At 37.1% G+C, this 17,018-nt stretch overlaps 1 protein-coding gene across 2 annotated transcripts in view; it reads right to left on the bottom strand.

The window, feature by feature from the left end:
• The window catches only part of MAST4 (microtubule associated serine/threonine kinase family member 4), a 214,589-nt gene that overhangs the window by 163,609 nt on the left and 33,962 nt on the right, over nt 1-17,018 (bottom strand). For both annotated transcript variants that reach the window (XM_084305338.1, XM_084305339.1), the window contains exon 2: nt 8,218-8,249. In XM_084305338.1, coding sequence (XP_084161464.1) covers nt 8,218-8,249 — 32 coding nt within the window. The remainder of the gene's footprint in view (nt 1-8,217; nt 8,250-17,018) is intronic.

The raw sequence follows: 17,018 nt of genomic DNA, 5'->3' as shown, positions 1-17,018 counted from the left end.
TCCCCAACCCTCTTTTTCACTGTGGCTTAACCAATCACAAATTTGATGAATAAATACTTAAGCTTATTTTTCGTTCTTGACACTGTCCTGTCCTTGCCTAAGTGTCTGAAACAACTCCAACAAGGCATAGCATATGCAGTGCTGTGTGAAGAGTTGTGGTACATGGTGAAGAATGGGTCAGGTGATAATTTACATGATTCAAACACAACACTTGCAGAATGGTGGATAAATATTATGTTACACAATTAAGGTTTAAAATTTGAACGCCTCATTTTCTAGACATCAGTCCCTCAGGTAACTACAATTTCAACACATTTTATCAAGTTCTAAGCCTTGCAAACATTATCTATGTGGTTAAAAATATAGTGGACAATGATGTATGAACATATGGCCTACTGATGCAACAAAGAATAACTTAAAAATACCATTAAACACACTTTAAAAGTGTCATCACTTTTTTTTAATCTATTCACAAAGGTTGTGTGCATGCACACAGACACATGAGTATGTGTTTACCAGTAAAAAGGTTTCACAAAACTTCAGAATGTTCTCGAACAGCATACAGACCTTGCATTGGAAAGAGACAATCCCACACATCATAAAACATGAGTCAAAAGACAACATGCAAAGATTCATAGCAATATTGCTATGAATGAACCAGGGGTGCAAATGTGTGCATGAAAAAGCCAAAAGAAATAGTTGAACAAGATCAAACACGAATGGTGTCTGCTGATAACCAAGGACAAAACTAATAGCAATAAAATGCCAAGGGCTGTTTTGTTTACATAAAAACCATGCCTGTGCTTTCCACAGCACAAAGGACTTGTCTGCAGAAGACCCTGCGCTGACAACAGGAAAATGGCAACAAGGCTCCAGCACGTTGCACATGCCATTACTCTTCCCGTTAGCCCAACACAATTATAAAATGAGGAAATGCAAACAATGGGCAGCAGAGTTGCGTAAAATTTATGGGGGATGAAGTAAGCAAGACCATGAGGGAAAAGAATCATACTACAGTAACTGTTGGCTCAAAGCACACAAAAAACATGTCCAAAAACCAGGTTTTCATCCTCAGTCACAAGAAACTGAAGACATGCGGTAAAGGACTCATCTGGTGATCCTTGTTCTCCATTTCATACCCAAGAGATCCTGGCCTGATGCAAGATTTTGTGAAGTCTGTGAACTCGTTCAAAATTTTAATTGAAAACTCAGCATGGTAGCAATAAGTGGATAATTATCAATACATTGTTAATGCATTAAGTGGATTTAGAGTTCATTAACAGACTCCCCCGAAAAAAGTGCAAGTGGGGGACTTTCCTTTGTACCAATGAGATTCTTTTGTGAGTTTACAGAACTTTCATTTGCTTGATGCTATTCGACATTTTCATCAGTGACTTGGAAATGACATTTAAAAAGCCACTGCTAAAAGTTTCAAAGGTCAAACACTGAAGAAATGGTAAATACTGAGGATGAAAACATCACATAAAGCAATCTGGATCTCTTGGTAATCTGTGCTCTTTTAAACAAAAATGCATTTTAATTGGTAAATTAATATGAAGATCTATGAAATATGAAGAATCTAGAAAGTTAAGAGTGTACACAGCATTTAGGAAGCCACCCCCATGAAAAGCAACTTAGAGGCATTCAGAAGACAATATTTTCCCAGCGTGTTACCGTGACAAAAGGTGCTAATAGAAACAGCAACAGATCTATGAGAGGGAAATAAAATTCTTTACTTTTACTCACATGTGACCAAAACATATTAGGCTTGCTTGAAAAAGATCACTTGAATGACTACTGAGTTTATCATAAAGATTAAAGTGTCGTTACTGAGCACCACCCAGTATACTGAGTATAATTTTCTACCTGGTGGCAGTATACAAGTTAACTGAGCACAAACATATAGAAAGAGTACTAGCAGCAGCTAACACTACCACATTATCTTTAAGAAACTAACGTGGGATACTGAGAGTATTGACTTCTGCAGAAGACATACATATTAGAATCGAGAATTGCCCATTACCTGGCAACAATAAGTAACATGCTCTAATTTCCAAATTTAAGGTAATAGTAATCACCGAACTACTTTAAGAGGAAAAGTAACAAGTTCTCTTTTTATGATTAACACCGATGTTTATTACAAAGGTACGAGATGAGTAACAGCAACATAATCATTTTAAAGTCCAAAGCAGCATTTCAGCTCACTTTAAATGCAGATGATGCTAAAGAAAATGAGTAGATGAAATGGAAGTGAAGATGAAATGGGTGGGAAGGTTCTAATTTCAGGGCTCCCAAAGCATAAGAACATCTTCTCAAGTCTACTCCACAGCTTCCAATCCCTCCAAAAAAAAAAAAAACCCTCTGCTTTTGACATTTGGCTTAATATCATTATTTTCTGATATTAAAGTTATTGACTGTGATATCAAAAAAAAAATAAATAATCAATTTTCTTTGCTACTATGCTTGCAAAAGTCTGAACATGGATGTAACTAAACGAATGCCAGAAAACGACATTTTGGATATAATTTAGATCAATAGATCTAAACTCTACAATTAACGCAGAGTCAATACAACCATTGGACACATTTGCAGTAGGACTCTATGAATACATGGACTCATAACTAAGCATAAGCTGCAGCACTTGTATAAACAGTACCATTGAAGCTATCCGGAGACAAAAAGGGCTAGCTCCTGTCAGACATGGCTCACAAGCCCTCTTGCTTACTCTACTGGTCCCTTCCACTTCCTGCCAAAGGTCAATATAGCACTGAGAGAAGCAGCTAGGACTTCCCTGGGGGCAACACACTGCGTTGTTCAGACACGTTTCCTCAAGTGGCCATCAGATGGAGTCTTCTATCAGCATACAGTACTTTGCAGTAGGAACTCCTGCTTACAGAAGATACGGAAGTCACAGCTACAGAGGTAGACGCTCTAGAGAACAAATGGACCTAAATTTCTGTACCTTCAGCGTAACAACGCTGCTTATCAAAGCACTCACCTCTGGCCAACTTGCTTATTTCATCTCAATATATAAATATGAACAGCACCAGCAAACTATCTACAGGAGAGAGCTGCAATGCAGATTTCTGGTACTGCACCGTCCTGCAGCACAAAGAACTCATTACTCAGATTTAGGCACAACTGTGCTTTTCTCCTGTAATAATATTCATGGGATATTGCAAATTGTTTTAATTTAAGACACTCAGTATCTCCCAATGAGCAACAGATTGCAGAGGCTACATACTTTCAGAGAAAACAAACAAACATGAAACAAGTCCCAAAACATTCATAAACAGAGAAACAGTTTTTATTTTAATTAAAATACGAAATGTTACTATCTTTTACATCTCAGGACTGCATTTGGACTAGTTTTTATAATTAACATGGAAAATATTTAATTTCTTCAAAATTTATTATTATTCTTTAATGATCTGCCTAAAATTGTCTAGATAACAATATCCAAGACTAATCACCCAAGATCTACAAATCCTTTAGTGAAGTTTTGGTCCTCAGCTACAATGAATCATACTTGAATTTCTGTACTTTGTAAATGAGGTACCTTGACACGAGCACTTTCAGCACAACAGTTCCCTTCTGCAAAAATACATCTGATGAAAAACACTGAAAAACTGCAACCATAAACAAATGCACATGTCGTGAGACATATGCACACAACACAAAGGAAAAGGCCATCTCTCTTGCATGTTTTGAAGTGCATGGGTCTTCTGTCTTGACAGTTTTTTGACAATTGTGCCCTTCAAGCCACAAATAATCCTATGCACTTAGGGAGATAAAAACGCTAAGGTAGGTGCAGGATTGTACAGTCAATGTATTTAACTTCTGAGCTTTCCTTTGGGTGCTTTGGCATCCATTTCAAACACTTTTCATTATCACAGGTCCTGTATATAGACCTGTATATATGTATATATGTATATTACAGATTTTTTTTATATTTTTATTTTTAAGTGTGGTTGGCATTATCTTTATTATTCCACTTCATTCCACTCAATCACTGATTCCCCCTTTTTCCCTGAGGTTAACTGACAGTCCATATTTGTCATTAATAAGAACTGTCTTAAGTTATTAACCTTCCTGAAACTTGTTTGACTAAACCCTTTAGCAAGCAGTAGTTTTAACTACTGTTTTTCTTGAATTCTTAGCTAGTCACACTCTTTTTTTTTTTGCTGTTATCCAAGGATATCAGCTGCTTCACTGTAATGCATAAATGAGTTTCATGAACATTCTGTGACCAACTTTGACATTTTCACAGGTGCAAGTAGATTATATAATTGCTGCAACTGAATGAGAGTCCACATTTTATAATTACTGAATTTATTTTCAGAAGTTTCAAGAGAAGGACATATGCAGCCAAAAAATACATTAAAATTACCTAGCTTTGAATTAAACTGAAATATCTCTGACAGCTTAAACAAAAGAAAAAGAAACAAGAACCAGTTTAGTCTGGAAAAGCCATGTATTTTACTGCTATGGCAGGTGAACCACTGAAGCTCAAAAGAAACAATGAACCTCCTCTACCTACCCACTTACTTCTATTTAAATATGACTTTTTTTGAAGCTTGTTGTTAATTCTTCTTTAGGAGAAGGGCATTTTAAACCAGAACAGACCTACTTAAAATGAAGGGTAACTATTGTGCCGCAACCTTTGAGCTCCTGCCCTGTCCCTCTGCAGCTTTAATTCTGCTGTTCACTTTGGTCCAAGAAAAGAAACAAAAGAGGGCATGCTGACATCTTAATTTCAGTGATTGAGACTCTCCTGTTTAACATAGGTTAAACACAAGAAATCTTCTCTGGCTCCATACTCTTGCTATCTACTCTTTGAATGTATAAACAATATGATTTATAGATGCAAACACTCATTCTGTGGTTCACCGTAGCACCTGCGTGCTTCATACACTGATGTTAGCAACACTAAAACTTCTATTTCTGGGTCTGGCTTAACATTATGGACAAATATTTTCCTTCATATTTGGAAATATTTGGTGAAAACAAAAAATAAAAAACATCATAGCAGCATATAAACAGTCCATCCCTGTAGCAGCAGTATGCAGAAATACATATTAAGTAATTTTCTGATAGAGTTGCAAAGTGAGATAGTAACAACCACATAGGTTTACTGATAGAGACAGCCCTAGAGAAAGTTCCCTGACACTCACTGTGCCTCCATGCCACCATACCCTGCTGTCAGAAAGGCATTTGTGCAGCTGCACAAACACTCCAAAGAACTTTCATGTAGCTAATTGCAACCTGGATCAGTTCTGCTTGTGTAAACACAAGCACTTGCACCAGCACAGCCAGGGTGTGATCTGACAGAATATCGCTTCTTTCTGAAGCAACAACAATTAGCATCATTGGCATAAACTGAGACAAAGTGAACGTCAACCTTTTCAAGATCCTTTGTCTCCAAGTCTTTCTTTGGAAGTTGCAGTATATGTAAAATCAGAATTGTGTTTAGTTGTACAAGTCCCACGAATTTCAACTTATTTCATGACCTCCAAAATGAAGCCACGCAGCTGCAGTTTAAAATTGAATTGCCCCACAGCAAGATAATTGAAATAGTGACAATGTGAGGGAGAATCAGAGATGTTAAGCCCTTTCTCCCTCTCCAAGCTTTCTGCGCTTTCTGTCCTCGGTCCTCTCCAAGAGTTCACCTAAGTCACTGCATTCCACATCTCCTCCTCCAGCCTCTCTAGATTCTTTCTTGACTTCTGGCACCACTACTCCCTTAGACTGTAGTCTTCTATTTCAAAATCAGACAATAGTTTCATACTACTTTGCCCTTATATCAGCTAAATCTTGTGTATCAAATAACACGGAAGCTGCTGGGTTCTCACAGAAGTCCCTATATTGGGCTGTACAATGGTTACATAGATAAACAGGTCAATGAAAACGGAGCGCACTCCATTTTCATTGGGTTTGTAGATCAACAAACACAGAGTTAGCTCAACAGGTCAGCTGCAAGGTGGAGTAGCTTCACACATGGCAAGAACATATGTGCCCAGAAGTACAACCAGGATACCCTGGCAGATGAAGAGCAGGTGAGGCTCAATAAGTGGAAAAGCACTGCCAACTGGCAGCAGATAGCAAACACATCATGTTGGCACGAATGCCACAGCTAACCAACCCAGAGCTAATTGCTACTGCACAAATAGACTCCTCTGCTTACTGTTTTACTGGCAGAATGTTAGCATTGCCCTTTTTCACTGCATATCTGATCATGTTAATAAAGGAAACCTGAGTACCATTTCTGGCATCAAGTTGTGTACATAGCTGAAGAAGCCAGAGAGCACTGGTTGGTTCAGCAGAATATGTAGGGAAAGGCTGGTGCTCTGTATCAGTCATATAACATATATTTACAACCTATGCTTCCTCACAAATACCTCCCCTTCCATATTGACACATTATACCATGCTTGCTCCCTAGACCTGGAAACAGCTGTCCCCTTTATATTTGCCACAGGAAAAGACATTTTAAAATTATCTGCATACATATGAAAAACAACTCTGCGTGATCTAGATAGTAGCCAGCCTAAATAAAGTATAAAATTAATACAACATATCTAAAGGAAAAAGTATTTTGTAACTAGTTCCTTTACATATACACTTGGTGAACCATAAGCAAGACACCTTTCCCCACGCATCTTCCACACAGTAACAAAGGTATTTTAAAATACCATCTGCAGAATTCTAACCACCTTAATAGCCAGATACAGTTATGCTGATGAGCAGCTATTCCTTTATGACATTTTATTAAGATCTCAGCACCATTACAGAATCTGCACCTACATTTCAATGATCTGCTATAAAAAATATGTCTATGAATGCAATTGAGGTGATTGCTTTGCAGACATTTTTTAAACCTGAAGAAAAGCATTTAACAATATTCAACGTCGAACATAGCAAGAGTAAGCAAGATCAGGGCTATAGTTTAAAAAAAGAAAGAGCCTGTAAAGCCACTTTCTGCTCTGGCTGATATCAACATGAGTTTACCATTAACTTCAATATGGGCAGTCTTTTGCTCAGACAACAGTTTGGGGTTAATTATGAAGCTTCCAAAAGGCAACAGAGATTGTTTTCTTAAGCAGTTTTTATCTGTGCCACTGCAATACCAAATACTTGACACAGAATTAGTTTTCATAATTTAGCAGTATTTCTTAAATAATGGCTTTGCTTACTATTTGGTGTAAGATTTTTCTTCTGTCAGAACCCAAAACAAGGAAGTCTTGTGCCAGACAGCAGATGTCTTACAACCTGTACCTTCCCAGCAACAACAGTTTCAGTTATTCACATACCTAACTAAACCAGCAACAAAACCTACATAGCGCTACCAGGCTGAAAACAAATATATAAAAATAAAACCATAGCCAGCCTTTGTACAAGGGTTCTGGGTTTTATTTGTAACATGTTGTCACATTAACACAAGCTTACTTGAGTACAGTGGTAACCCTATATTCCTAAATTATTTTTGAGAAGTAGTAACCAAACTTTTTCATATTTTCATAGATAATTATCTCAATGTCTTCTTAATGAATTACTACTACACAAGGAATAAACAAATATGAATAAATACACAATATATATTAAGAACAAACAAAACAAAAAAGCTCAAAAACGCCATGGAAAGAAGCCAAGGTACAAGAGCCCATACAAAGAACAACTAAACCATGGTATCCAATTTCATATTGCTCTAATTCAGTAGCAACGTATACAAGAACATACAATTTTCACCTCCACTAATCAAAATGATAGCTCAACAACCCTATACATTTAATAGCACTCATCTATTATTTTGTTCCAACCACTTTATCCACAAGTCTGATCACAGAATTTCATACAGAAATAGTTCTACTTGCATGTCAAGTTTCATTTACATCATTCACAAAGAAACCAGATTTCCTCCTTGATTTTAAGTTGAGAAATCTTCAATACAAAAGAAAAGCTTCAACATAAGAACTTTAAGGCAATTTAGAAATATCTTACAATAGGTCCTCTAGGAAAGGCAGATCTGCATAAAAAAGGTTACTGCACAACCATAGGTCTTCATTCACCATCTAAATTTCTCTATACGCATCTTAAGGCAAATCAACTATCATATTTAACCTTTGTTTTAGCTCCCCTGAAAAGAAGAATAGCCTACTCAAGAACTCTCAAAACTACATACTGTACTGTGAGCACAAGAGAAGAAACTTCAGATACTTACAAACTTCCTCGTCTTGGAAGGCTCAACTCCTTCTGCAAAAGAAAAGAATTTACATTAAGAATCAAGTCTCCTTTAATTGGATGTGACCTTTTTTGGACAAGTGCTCTATTCCTCTCATCCTGCCAGCAGCAGATAAACAGATGTATACATGTATTTTGACTGTAATAAAAAATACATATTTTACATGCACCATCTTTCACTTGTAGCCTTCTATTCTTATTTGAAGTATTAACATTAGCAATGGGAAAAGTCTAGGTCTTTTTATAGCAACTGTTAGCCTATTTTGAATGGTAAGATTTTGCTGTAACATTGCTTTATTCAGAGCCATGATACATTGGTGACAGTATTAAAACTCCCAAGAGTCTGTGACAATGAAATGCTAAACTCTTTCCAGTATCCATTGTTTGCAAAAGATGTTAGCAACATGATCAAGACCTAAATAAGTGACCACTAAGACCAACAATTCTCCACTGTGTGGTTTTGTGTTGTTTTTTTATTTATTTTACTAAAAAATGATTAAATCCGCAACAGTTTGATTGTCTATGAATCATTAAAATTCACTGCAATCTTCTACAAAGTACTAGCATAACAACAAAACCACTGTTGGATAGATGTTTCTAAAACTTGCTGAGAACAGTTAAACTACTGTTTATGGGACTGATGGAACAGTCTGCTAACTAAATCAGAACTGCAGATAAACATTTTACTACCATTTTTTGTGAAAAAAAATCCATGAAGTTTTGCCTACCAGAAGTAAGCATGATATGAGTTTACCACAGGTAGATTTCCATAGAATCACAGAATTTCTAGGTTGGAAGAGACCTCAAGATCATCGAGTCCAACCTCTGACCTAACGCTAGCAGTCCCCACTAAACCATATCCCTAAGCTCTACATTTAAACGTCTTTTGAAGACTTCCAGGGATAATCCTAATATCCTAACAAAATCCTAATATCCTAACAAAAGACTGTTTTAAAGCACATGCTCCATTTCTATTCTAAAAGGTGTTAAAGAAAATGATCTCAAAATTATCTTCAAAAAGTGTGTGTGTATATATGTACATGTGTGCATGCTGTATATGCATGCACGCATATATTCATTTCACTTAGTATATAAAATGAATATATATAGGCATTGACCAGAAAATGTACATGAAATACAATTGAAGGGATAAAAATAGTTCAGTCAGGCACCTTAGAAAAGGCTGTAAGGGAATGAATAATTATGTATTCTTTGGAGACTTAAATGGTGTGCAGTAAATAAGGCAGGGGCTGCTAACTGAATGATAAGGATTAAAATATCAAGTAGCTGCTCAATTCCTGAGCACCGCCCATCCTGTTAACTGAATGAGGCAGGAAAAAATAGTGTGAAACAATGTAATTAGAGATCATAACGCACAGGCATAAGAGAGCAGAATTAGGGGCCTTGGTAACAAATTCTGGCACTTCCTAGGAAGTTCCAGCAACTGTTCAGAATTTGCAATTTAAAACAACATCTTTTAGCATAACATGTGCTTATATACAAAAGAACAGTTACACCTGCATACAATATTGCATTATGAAGCTGTGTAATTCCCCTAAACTGAAAATGTCACATTCATCACGAACAAAATGTAACTGCAATTCAGAACCCACGTACTTCCCCTTGTATGGGTTTTTTTCTTTAATATTTACAATGCCATTGTGTTCCATTTCTAACATAAAACTTTACTTGTAAATTCTCGGCATTGTCACTCAGTAATGGACAATGACCATGGAAAAACTGCCAAAATGTAGTGAGAGAGAATTGTACTTGGTTTTGCAGCTAATTTAAAAGAGTTGCAACATTTGTTGCAATTTTATTTTGTTTCTTATGATTTAGGGCTCCTTTTTTTTTTTTTTTTTTTTTTTTTCCTCTGTGTTGTGTTTTTTTAGGCTTTTTTTTTTTTTTTTAAAGAAAAATTATAGGGGTTTGGTTACAGTTTATCATTATAACAGCACTTGACAGACTTGACAGACAATGCCTTCTGTGGACACTTAAAGTCACATTAATCTCTCAGCCAATTCTCATGCATGCCATCCTCCAGGATTACTCTTGATCACTGAATACAGCTTCCGTAATTTACTGTAACTACCCTTAAGTAAAACTGTTAAGAAGTGCCATGATCTCTTAGTACTAAGTAAAAAAAAGTGAAACAAAATCTCGGGTGTGTAATTCATGCAGGAAGATTACAAAACAATGCAAGCAAAGATTTTGTATGCATGGATTTTAAAATACCCTGATAGTATACATATAAATAAAATATATAAAATACCCTGACAGTGTGTGTGTTTGTGTGTATATTTATATAAATATTAAAAGCAACACCATCTTTCCTCAATATCTATAGCCTCATTTTCCTATACATCACAGTGCTGATGTTAAAATGCCAGGTCATTTCCTCCTCCCACGAGTAACTCCAAGAAAAAAAATCACAGTAGACTTAAGCCTGCTTTTCTGTCTCAGATCAGATTTAATTTTTTCAGCTCCTACATGATTGTGTGTCATTTAGAATTCACCTGTCTTAACTTTTCGAAGCTGTGGAAAAGTCTTTATCAGTAGCGTTGTACAGACTTTCTTAATCCGAAACAGACTCACCAGCATTATGCTTTCACTCTGATAGTACAGCAGAACTCCACAAGAGTCTATTCAGAGTACGTGGGAAAAATTTAAACATACTCTAAAAAGGGCCAGTCTATAAATTATAGATTAATTTTATAGAATATATACTATTATATAGGTAAGATAATAATGAATATAGAACAAATATAATTATATAGGTGAGATGATAATGGATAACCACTTATTACTAAATACATAAAAACCACCAGTATCTTTTATAAGGTAAATAGGCAATTTTTACTCAGTTTCTCCCAGCTGCTTTACTCAACGACCACTGAAAACAAGGAAGCACTAAATGATACCAAAAATCACTCAGCTCTTCATCCTTGCAACTCCAAAGCTCATATCTCAGTTACACTAGAAATGACCTGTAGATCCCTGAAGTTCTCTAGCATTACGCTACTTCCTTTCTGAGGGGCTCAGTAAGCCATAAGCAGAAGAACAGTTGTGGTAGTCCCACTGCACAGCATCCAACACAGGCCTACAGACTGCTGTAGGGAAAAACATACTGGTGTCAAGATCTTCAGATCACATACTTATCAGACAAGATACTGGAGTTCTAAAAGAATAAAATAAAAAATCCTTCAGTACCACTCTGTATGGTTCTCAGGGACCATTTCTGTCCCAGAGGATGACACCATGCTCTTCTGCCCTTGCCCTGCATAGAATCCTCCCCTGGGAAGTTCCAGTTTTGCTGTTTTTAGGGCTGTTTCATTCCACACCAGTCACACAAAGCAGACTTAATGGACCACACACTCTTGCCCTTGAGGCCCTTTATGTCAAAAAACATGGTCTGAAAACATAATAAGCCTTGTCTCAGGTTTAAGAGATCTGTGCAAGTCTGTGCCAAATTGCTGCGATGATGCAGTAAGACTCCTGTACCAAATTTAATTGCAGCTATCATTAGCCAGTTCAAATTCCACACTGTGCATTCTACCATCAATAACATAGTTTCACAACCAACAGATGCTTTTTGATCATTTCAGTAATTACGATTCTTACTCTGGTTCTACACATCTATTAGACATTTCCGTCTAGTCAAGTTCAGTCAAGGTACTAGAGTGCAGATAATCAGCCTTATTAAAAGACCATAGACTGAATAAAGGACATTACGCTTTTTTTCTGGGTCAAAGTCTTCAGCCCACTAACTAGACAAACTGTTCAAATAACAGAATTAAATAAAAAGGTTTTTTTTTAAAGACATGATAGTTGTCTTAAAAAAAAACAACAACCCTAACTTCGTCTAGTTTCTTGTAAATATTGACAACAAATTACAGAAAACTCAAATATTGAATACATCCTCCCTTACATGGGAAGAAGTAAAGATGCCATTAACTTATTGCTGGGTTCATTTTTAAGAAAATCAATGAAGAACTGACACATTCATAAGCTGCTTCATAAAGATGTAGCTAGTGTTGTCAATACAGGTACAATCCAGTTTGCTTCATCTTCAAACAACAACTGCAAGGTTCTCAAATATTCGCAAGTCTTAGATAAGAGAGTTTTCAGCTGTCAGTGAAGTAGGCTGAAAAAAGAAACTTTTTTTTTTTTCAGGAAAAAATTTAGTAGTGCATTCTTCAGAAGGAAAAATCAAATATGGAAAATAATGGAGGTTTTTTTTACCCTGTTAGTCTACTCATCCATCATTGGTCATAACCATCTGAAGGCTTTCTGGTAATGTGTATTATTTAATACACTGAATTAATAACAGGTTAACACTAACATTAACACGGCATTTATAATAGTAGAAAGGAATAAAAAAAAAAAAAAAAAAAACAGCCATGGCATACAATTCACCTTCTTATCAAAACTACTGACAAGAGGGATGTTGTGAGGGAAGAATGTAAAGACTTTTCTTAAGTAAGCAATTATTATCTTTTTGCTGAAGACAAGTTGGGAGATGGCTGCAGATCTTTCATTGGTATGTGAGAATAAGGGGAAAAAAGGCAGGGTGAGAATTTTAAGTATAGGAGTGTTTTGATATGTCAGGGAAAGGGCTTGCACCGTGCCTTTTACAAGCTCATCTTGACTCATTTATAAGATTAATATATCAAGTCATTGTATTAATCCAGTCTAAATATCTTCTAAGCAAGGCAAGGGGAGGTTATGCTTTTTAGTTGATTGCTTCCAGCTTTACCAACACTCTGTTCTTCAGATTCACGTAACACATTACCAATGGATACTGTGCGGAAAAAGATCAATCACCTCAAACGCCCAGTTAGTGTCACACATCAAATGCCTCTCTCCTGCTGTAATTTTGTTTCCCTGTCAAAGGTGTCCTTTTGCTCTTATGCTAACTTACAGTGTTTCCTGGTTCCAAGAATTGTAAAGCCTCTGCCTCCAAAAGTTTTCCATTAACACTAACGTTGAATTTTAAGAGTTTCTTCTGACTTTAAATTTCCAGCTCAAGACAACTAACCAGTTCTCTGGACCAGTTCTCAGTTCTTTCTCTGAACATTAAGATAACCTCACTGAGACCTGACTTCTTCCATAATAGGTGTAAATGTAAAATTGCTCTGCCTTAGAGATAACCAAGCGAGTTCATGTTTGGGACACCTCTTTCTTTGCAGTTTTAGTCTGACTTAACATGTCCAAGATACAACTCAGTATTTACTTTTCTTATGAAAAGCAATTTGTACCAATACCTTCTTCACTGGAAACGTAAGTCCAGTTAATATCACTTATTTCCCCTTCTGCGCTAGCTGCCAAAGATACGGGAAATACTAATGCCTTAAACTAAACTCTGACATTCTGCCTGCCAGCTGAGTTTCTCACATTTTTTTCTATCCATCCAGACACAGCCAAATGTTTAACAGGTGTCTTTTTTTTTTTTTTCTTAGTATGTAACCACAGCAATTAATTCAAAAGCCATCTCTTCACAAGCATTTTCATGAACAAAAATTGCTGCTTCTGCATTTGCACATTCTGGAAGGTAGTTACTATGACTCTGGAAACACTCTGTTCACAATTCTCCCTCATCACCTACCGAATATTTATTGGCAAAGAACACAAGGCTGCTGTTAAATATTTCAGGTGCATTTTTAGCTTACATGTTCTGCATGTTAACTTTCTCCCCTCTCATATCAAACATTAAAAAGAAAAAAAAGTGCAAATTATGAACTTGGAGTCACAAATCAGCCAGAAATACTGTATACTTTAATAGGAGATACATGTAAACTGCAAGATTAAGAAGCCCCTTAAATTCAGATTTAACCAGAAAAGGCCACATTTTGCCTACTTCGATATTCTGCATTCTACACAACTCATTTTAATCCCCTCAGTTAACTTTGTGCTTTTGTTACAGGCACTGCTGACTGCCTCTTTCAAAGCAGAAACATATCTGTGCATCAGCTCCATTGGTACTTAAATGTGATGTAAAAGGAATACCCTGACGCCTACTTAAATCTAGGCATTGTTAATTTAAATGCAAATTATCCAGATTAAAAAGAACGCCTAACAGGCTACATATATAAAACACATAATAAAAAGAAATCAATTGCTTTATGTACAATATGGAAGCAATGTAAATAACCTATGTGTATTTTCCTATAGATGAACCAGATACTATGGCAATGTTAAGGTTTATAACTGACTGAACTAAGTTAACAGCAGTTAGACACATTTCATTTTACCTACTACTCTTCTATGAACAGTTAACATAGGAAATCCTGTATCATATGGAAAAAAATGGAAAGTTTCAGAATGATTCCATGCATTAACAATAAGCATCTTCCTAAGAAGAACACTACATATTTTCCGAAGTCCTTCCAACGATGAGATCTGCAATAGCATTTAGCAACTGAAAGAGCTTAGCAAGACCTACATTGGGTAAGAGATACCATACAAATGACAGCCACTGATTTTTTTCAATAAAATAAACATAGATCAGTGAACAGCTCCCACATCTGAATGCAAAGGCTTTAAAACTAGCATTGTTTGTAAGTAGACAGTATTACGATGGTTTCCTCAGAGACAGTAGCAAGAATAAACTGATGACTAATAGTCAAAGATACTCTCTGAAAAGATAGTACAGCAGGCAGACACTGGAAGATGTTTTTGGAAAGCAGAATAAAATAAATTTGACCAGATGAAAGAAGTGGTACAAATGTTGACAGGGTAAGTGACCACAAAAAAAAAAAAACATCCCTTTATGGGAATAAAACTCATAAACACAGACCATGAGGGGAAAGAAGACAATTTTTTAAAAACGTGTATATTGGCATATCTAATGCCAATTTGGTTATGTCAACCGAATCCATAAGTGTTCAATGCTTCAGGGGCATACTGCATCAATTAAAAAAGGAAAAAGACCGTACCAGTAACTTACTAGCCAAATGAGAAACAGTAATGCAGTTAAGAACTAATGCTATTAAGCATAGTATGAGTATCTCCACTGTACTTCAAGTTTTTATCCAAAAGCAGCAGTGGCAAAACACACAAGTTCCACTTCTTTACAACAATAATGCAACATGGCTTATTTTCAGAGCAGATACTGTTATTAGTAACAGGCTAAAAAAACCACAAACACACATACTTAATGAGAAGCACAAATCCCCTTCAGAGAGAGCCACTTGACAGCTGCCAAAATTAATGCAGTAAAACTTTGTTTTCATTTTAAAATCATCCAGTCTTTACTTCTTGCAAATACTTCCTAGTAAAATATAACAGAAAAATACTGCTTTTGGTTTTATTTGTTGCCGTGTTGCATTCTGAACTTTATTATCCCAATCTTTTAAAAAATCAATAAGCAACTATGTTTCTTTACCTAAAAAGTGTGAAATTTCTGAGAGAATTTTCCACTTCAAAGTACACAAAATCATCCAATCTAACACAGCGTCAGAAAATCCATGCTCCCTGCTGACCTGCTGTTGTACAGCCTATGTCACCCGTTGGCAAAGTACCATATCACCTCATGACTAGTGGAGAAAATGCATTGACTGCAAAGTGTTTGGAACACCAGAGTTAGCTAGATTCCAGCTACCAAGCTTACACAAATACTCCCATCTTTGTAACTGAAGAGTGCTATCACTGATGAAGGGGAAAAGAGAATGAATTTAAAAAAATAAATAAATTACACAAGCCATCAAACACCAGCTGCTGGCAGAACTGTTCAGATGAATAAATATAAACAATGATACAGTTTACCACAGCTAGAAAACCCTAAATCTGCACTGAATAAAGCCAAGAGTTTCTCAAGATTCTTTTAATTAGGCATGAAAAGCAGAGGCTTTTTAATGGACATACCTACCCAGGATTTTATCTGCCATTAAAAAGCAAAAGAATAAAGCAACAACAGCATGCAGTGGCTAGCTTCAGCACTTTTCTCCTCAGTTCAACAGTGATGTGGATCACAAACTGGCTGAACATCTGGACCTGGAGCAGTGCTCAGAGGTGCTGAAGTCTAACTGGAGGTGAGTAATGAGTGGAATACCCTAGGGTCAATACTGGGTTCAGTCCTGTTTAACATCTTCATTAACAATCTGGATGATGAGGGTAGAGGGCACCCTCAGTATTTACAGAGGACAAGAATCTCATGAAAATCAACAAGAAGTACAGAGTCCTGCACCTAGAGAGGAACAACCCCAGGCTGGGGGCCACCCAGCTGGGAAGCTGCTCTGCAGGAAGGGACCTGGGGGTCCTGGTGGGCGCTAAGCTGAACGTGAGCCAGCAAGGTGCCCTTGCAGCAGGAAGGTTCATAGCGTCATGGGCTGCGTTAGGCAAAGCATCACCAGCGGGTCAGGAGAGGTGATCCTGCCCCACTGCTCAGTGACACCGCAGCACCTGGAGCGCTGTGTCTGGTTCTGGGCTTCCAGTACAAGACAGACCTGGACGTACTGGAAAGAGTCCAGCAGAGGGCTACAAAAGTGTCCAAGGGACTGGAACATCCCTCCTATGGGGAATGGCTGAGAGCCGTGACTGTTCAGCCTGGGGCAGGGGAGGCTGAAGGGGATCTTGTCAACATGTATGAACACCAGAAGGGAGGGTGCAAAGAGGACTGAGGCTCTTTCCAGTGGTGCCCAGCGCCAGGACAGACTGCACCAGGCACCAGCTGGAACACAGGAGGTCCCAACCAAACACCAGGCAGCACTTCCATGCTGTGCAGGTGACGGAGCGCTGGCACTGGTTGCCCAGAGAGGCCGTGCAGCCTCCAGCTTTGGAGAT

The sequence above is a fragment of the Netta rufina genome (assembly GCF_964035555.1).
Source record: "Netta rufina genome assembly, chromosome: Z".
Taxonomy (NCBI): Eukaryota; Metazoa; Chordata; class Aves; order Anseriformes; family Anatidae; genus Netta; species Netta rufina.
This window is presented reverse-complemented; position numbering and strand designations above follow the sequence as displayed.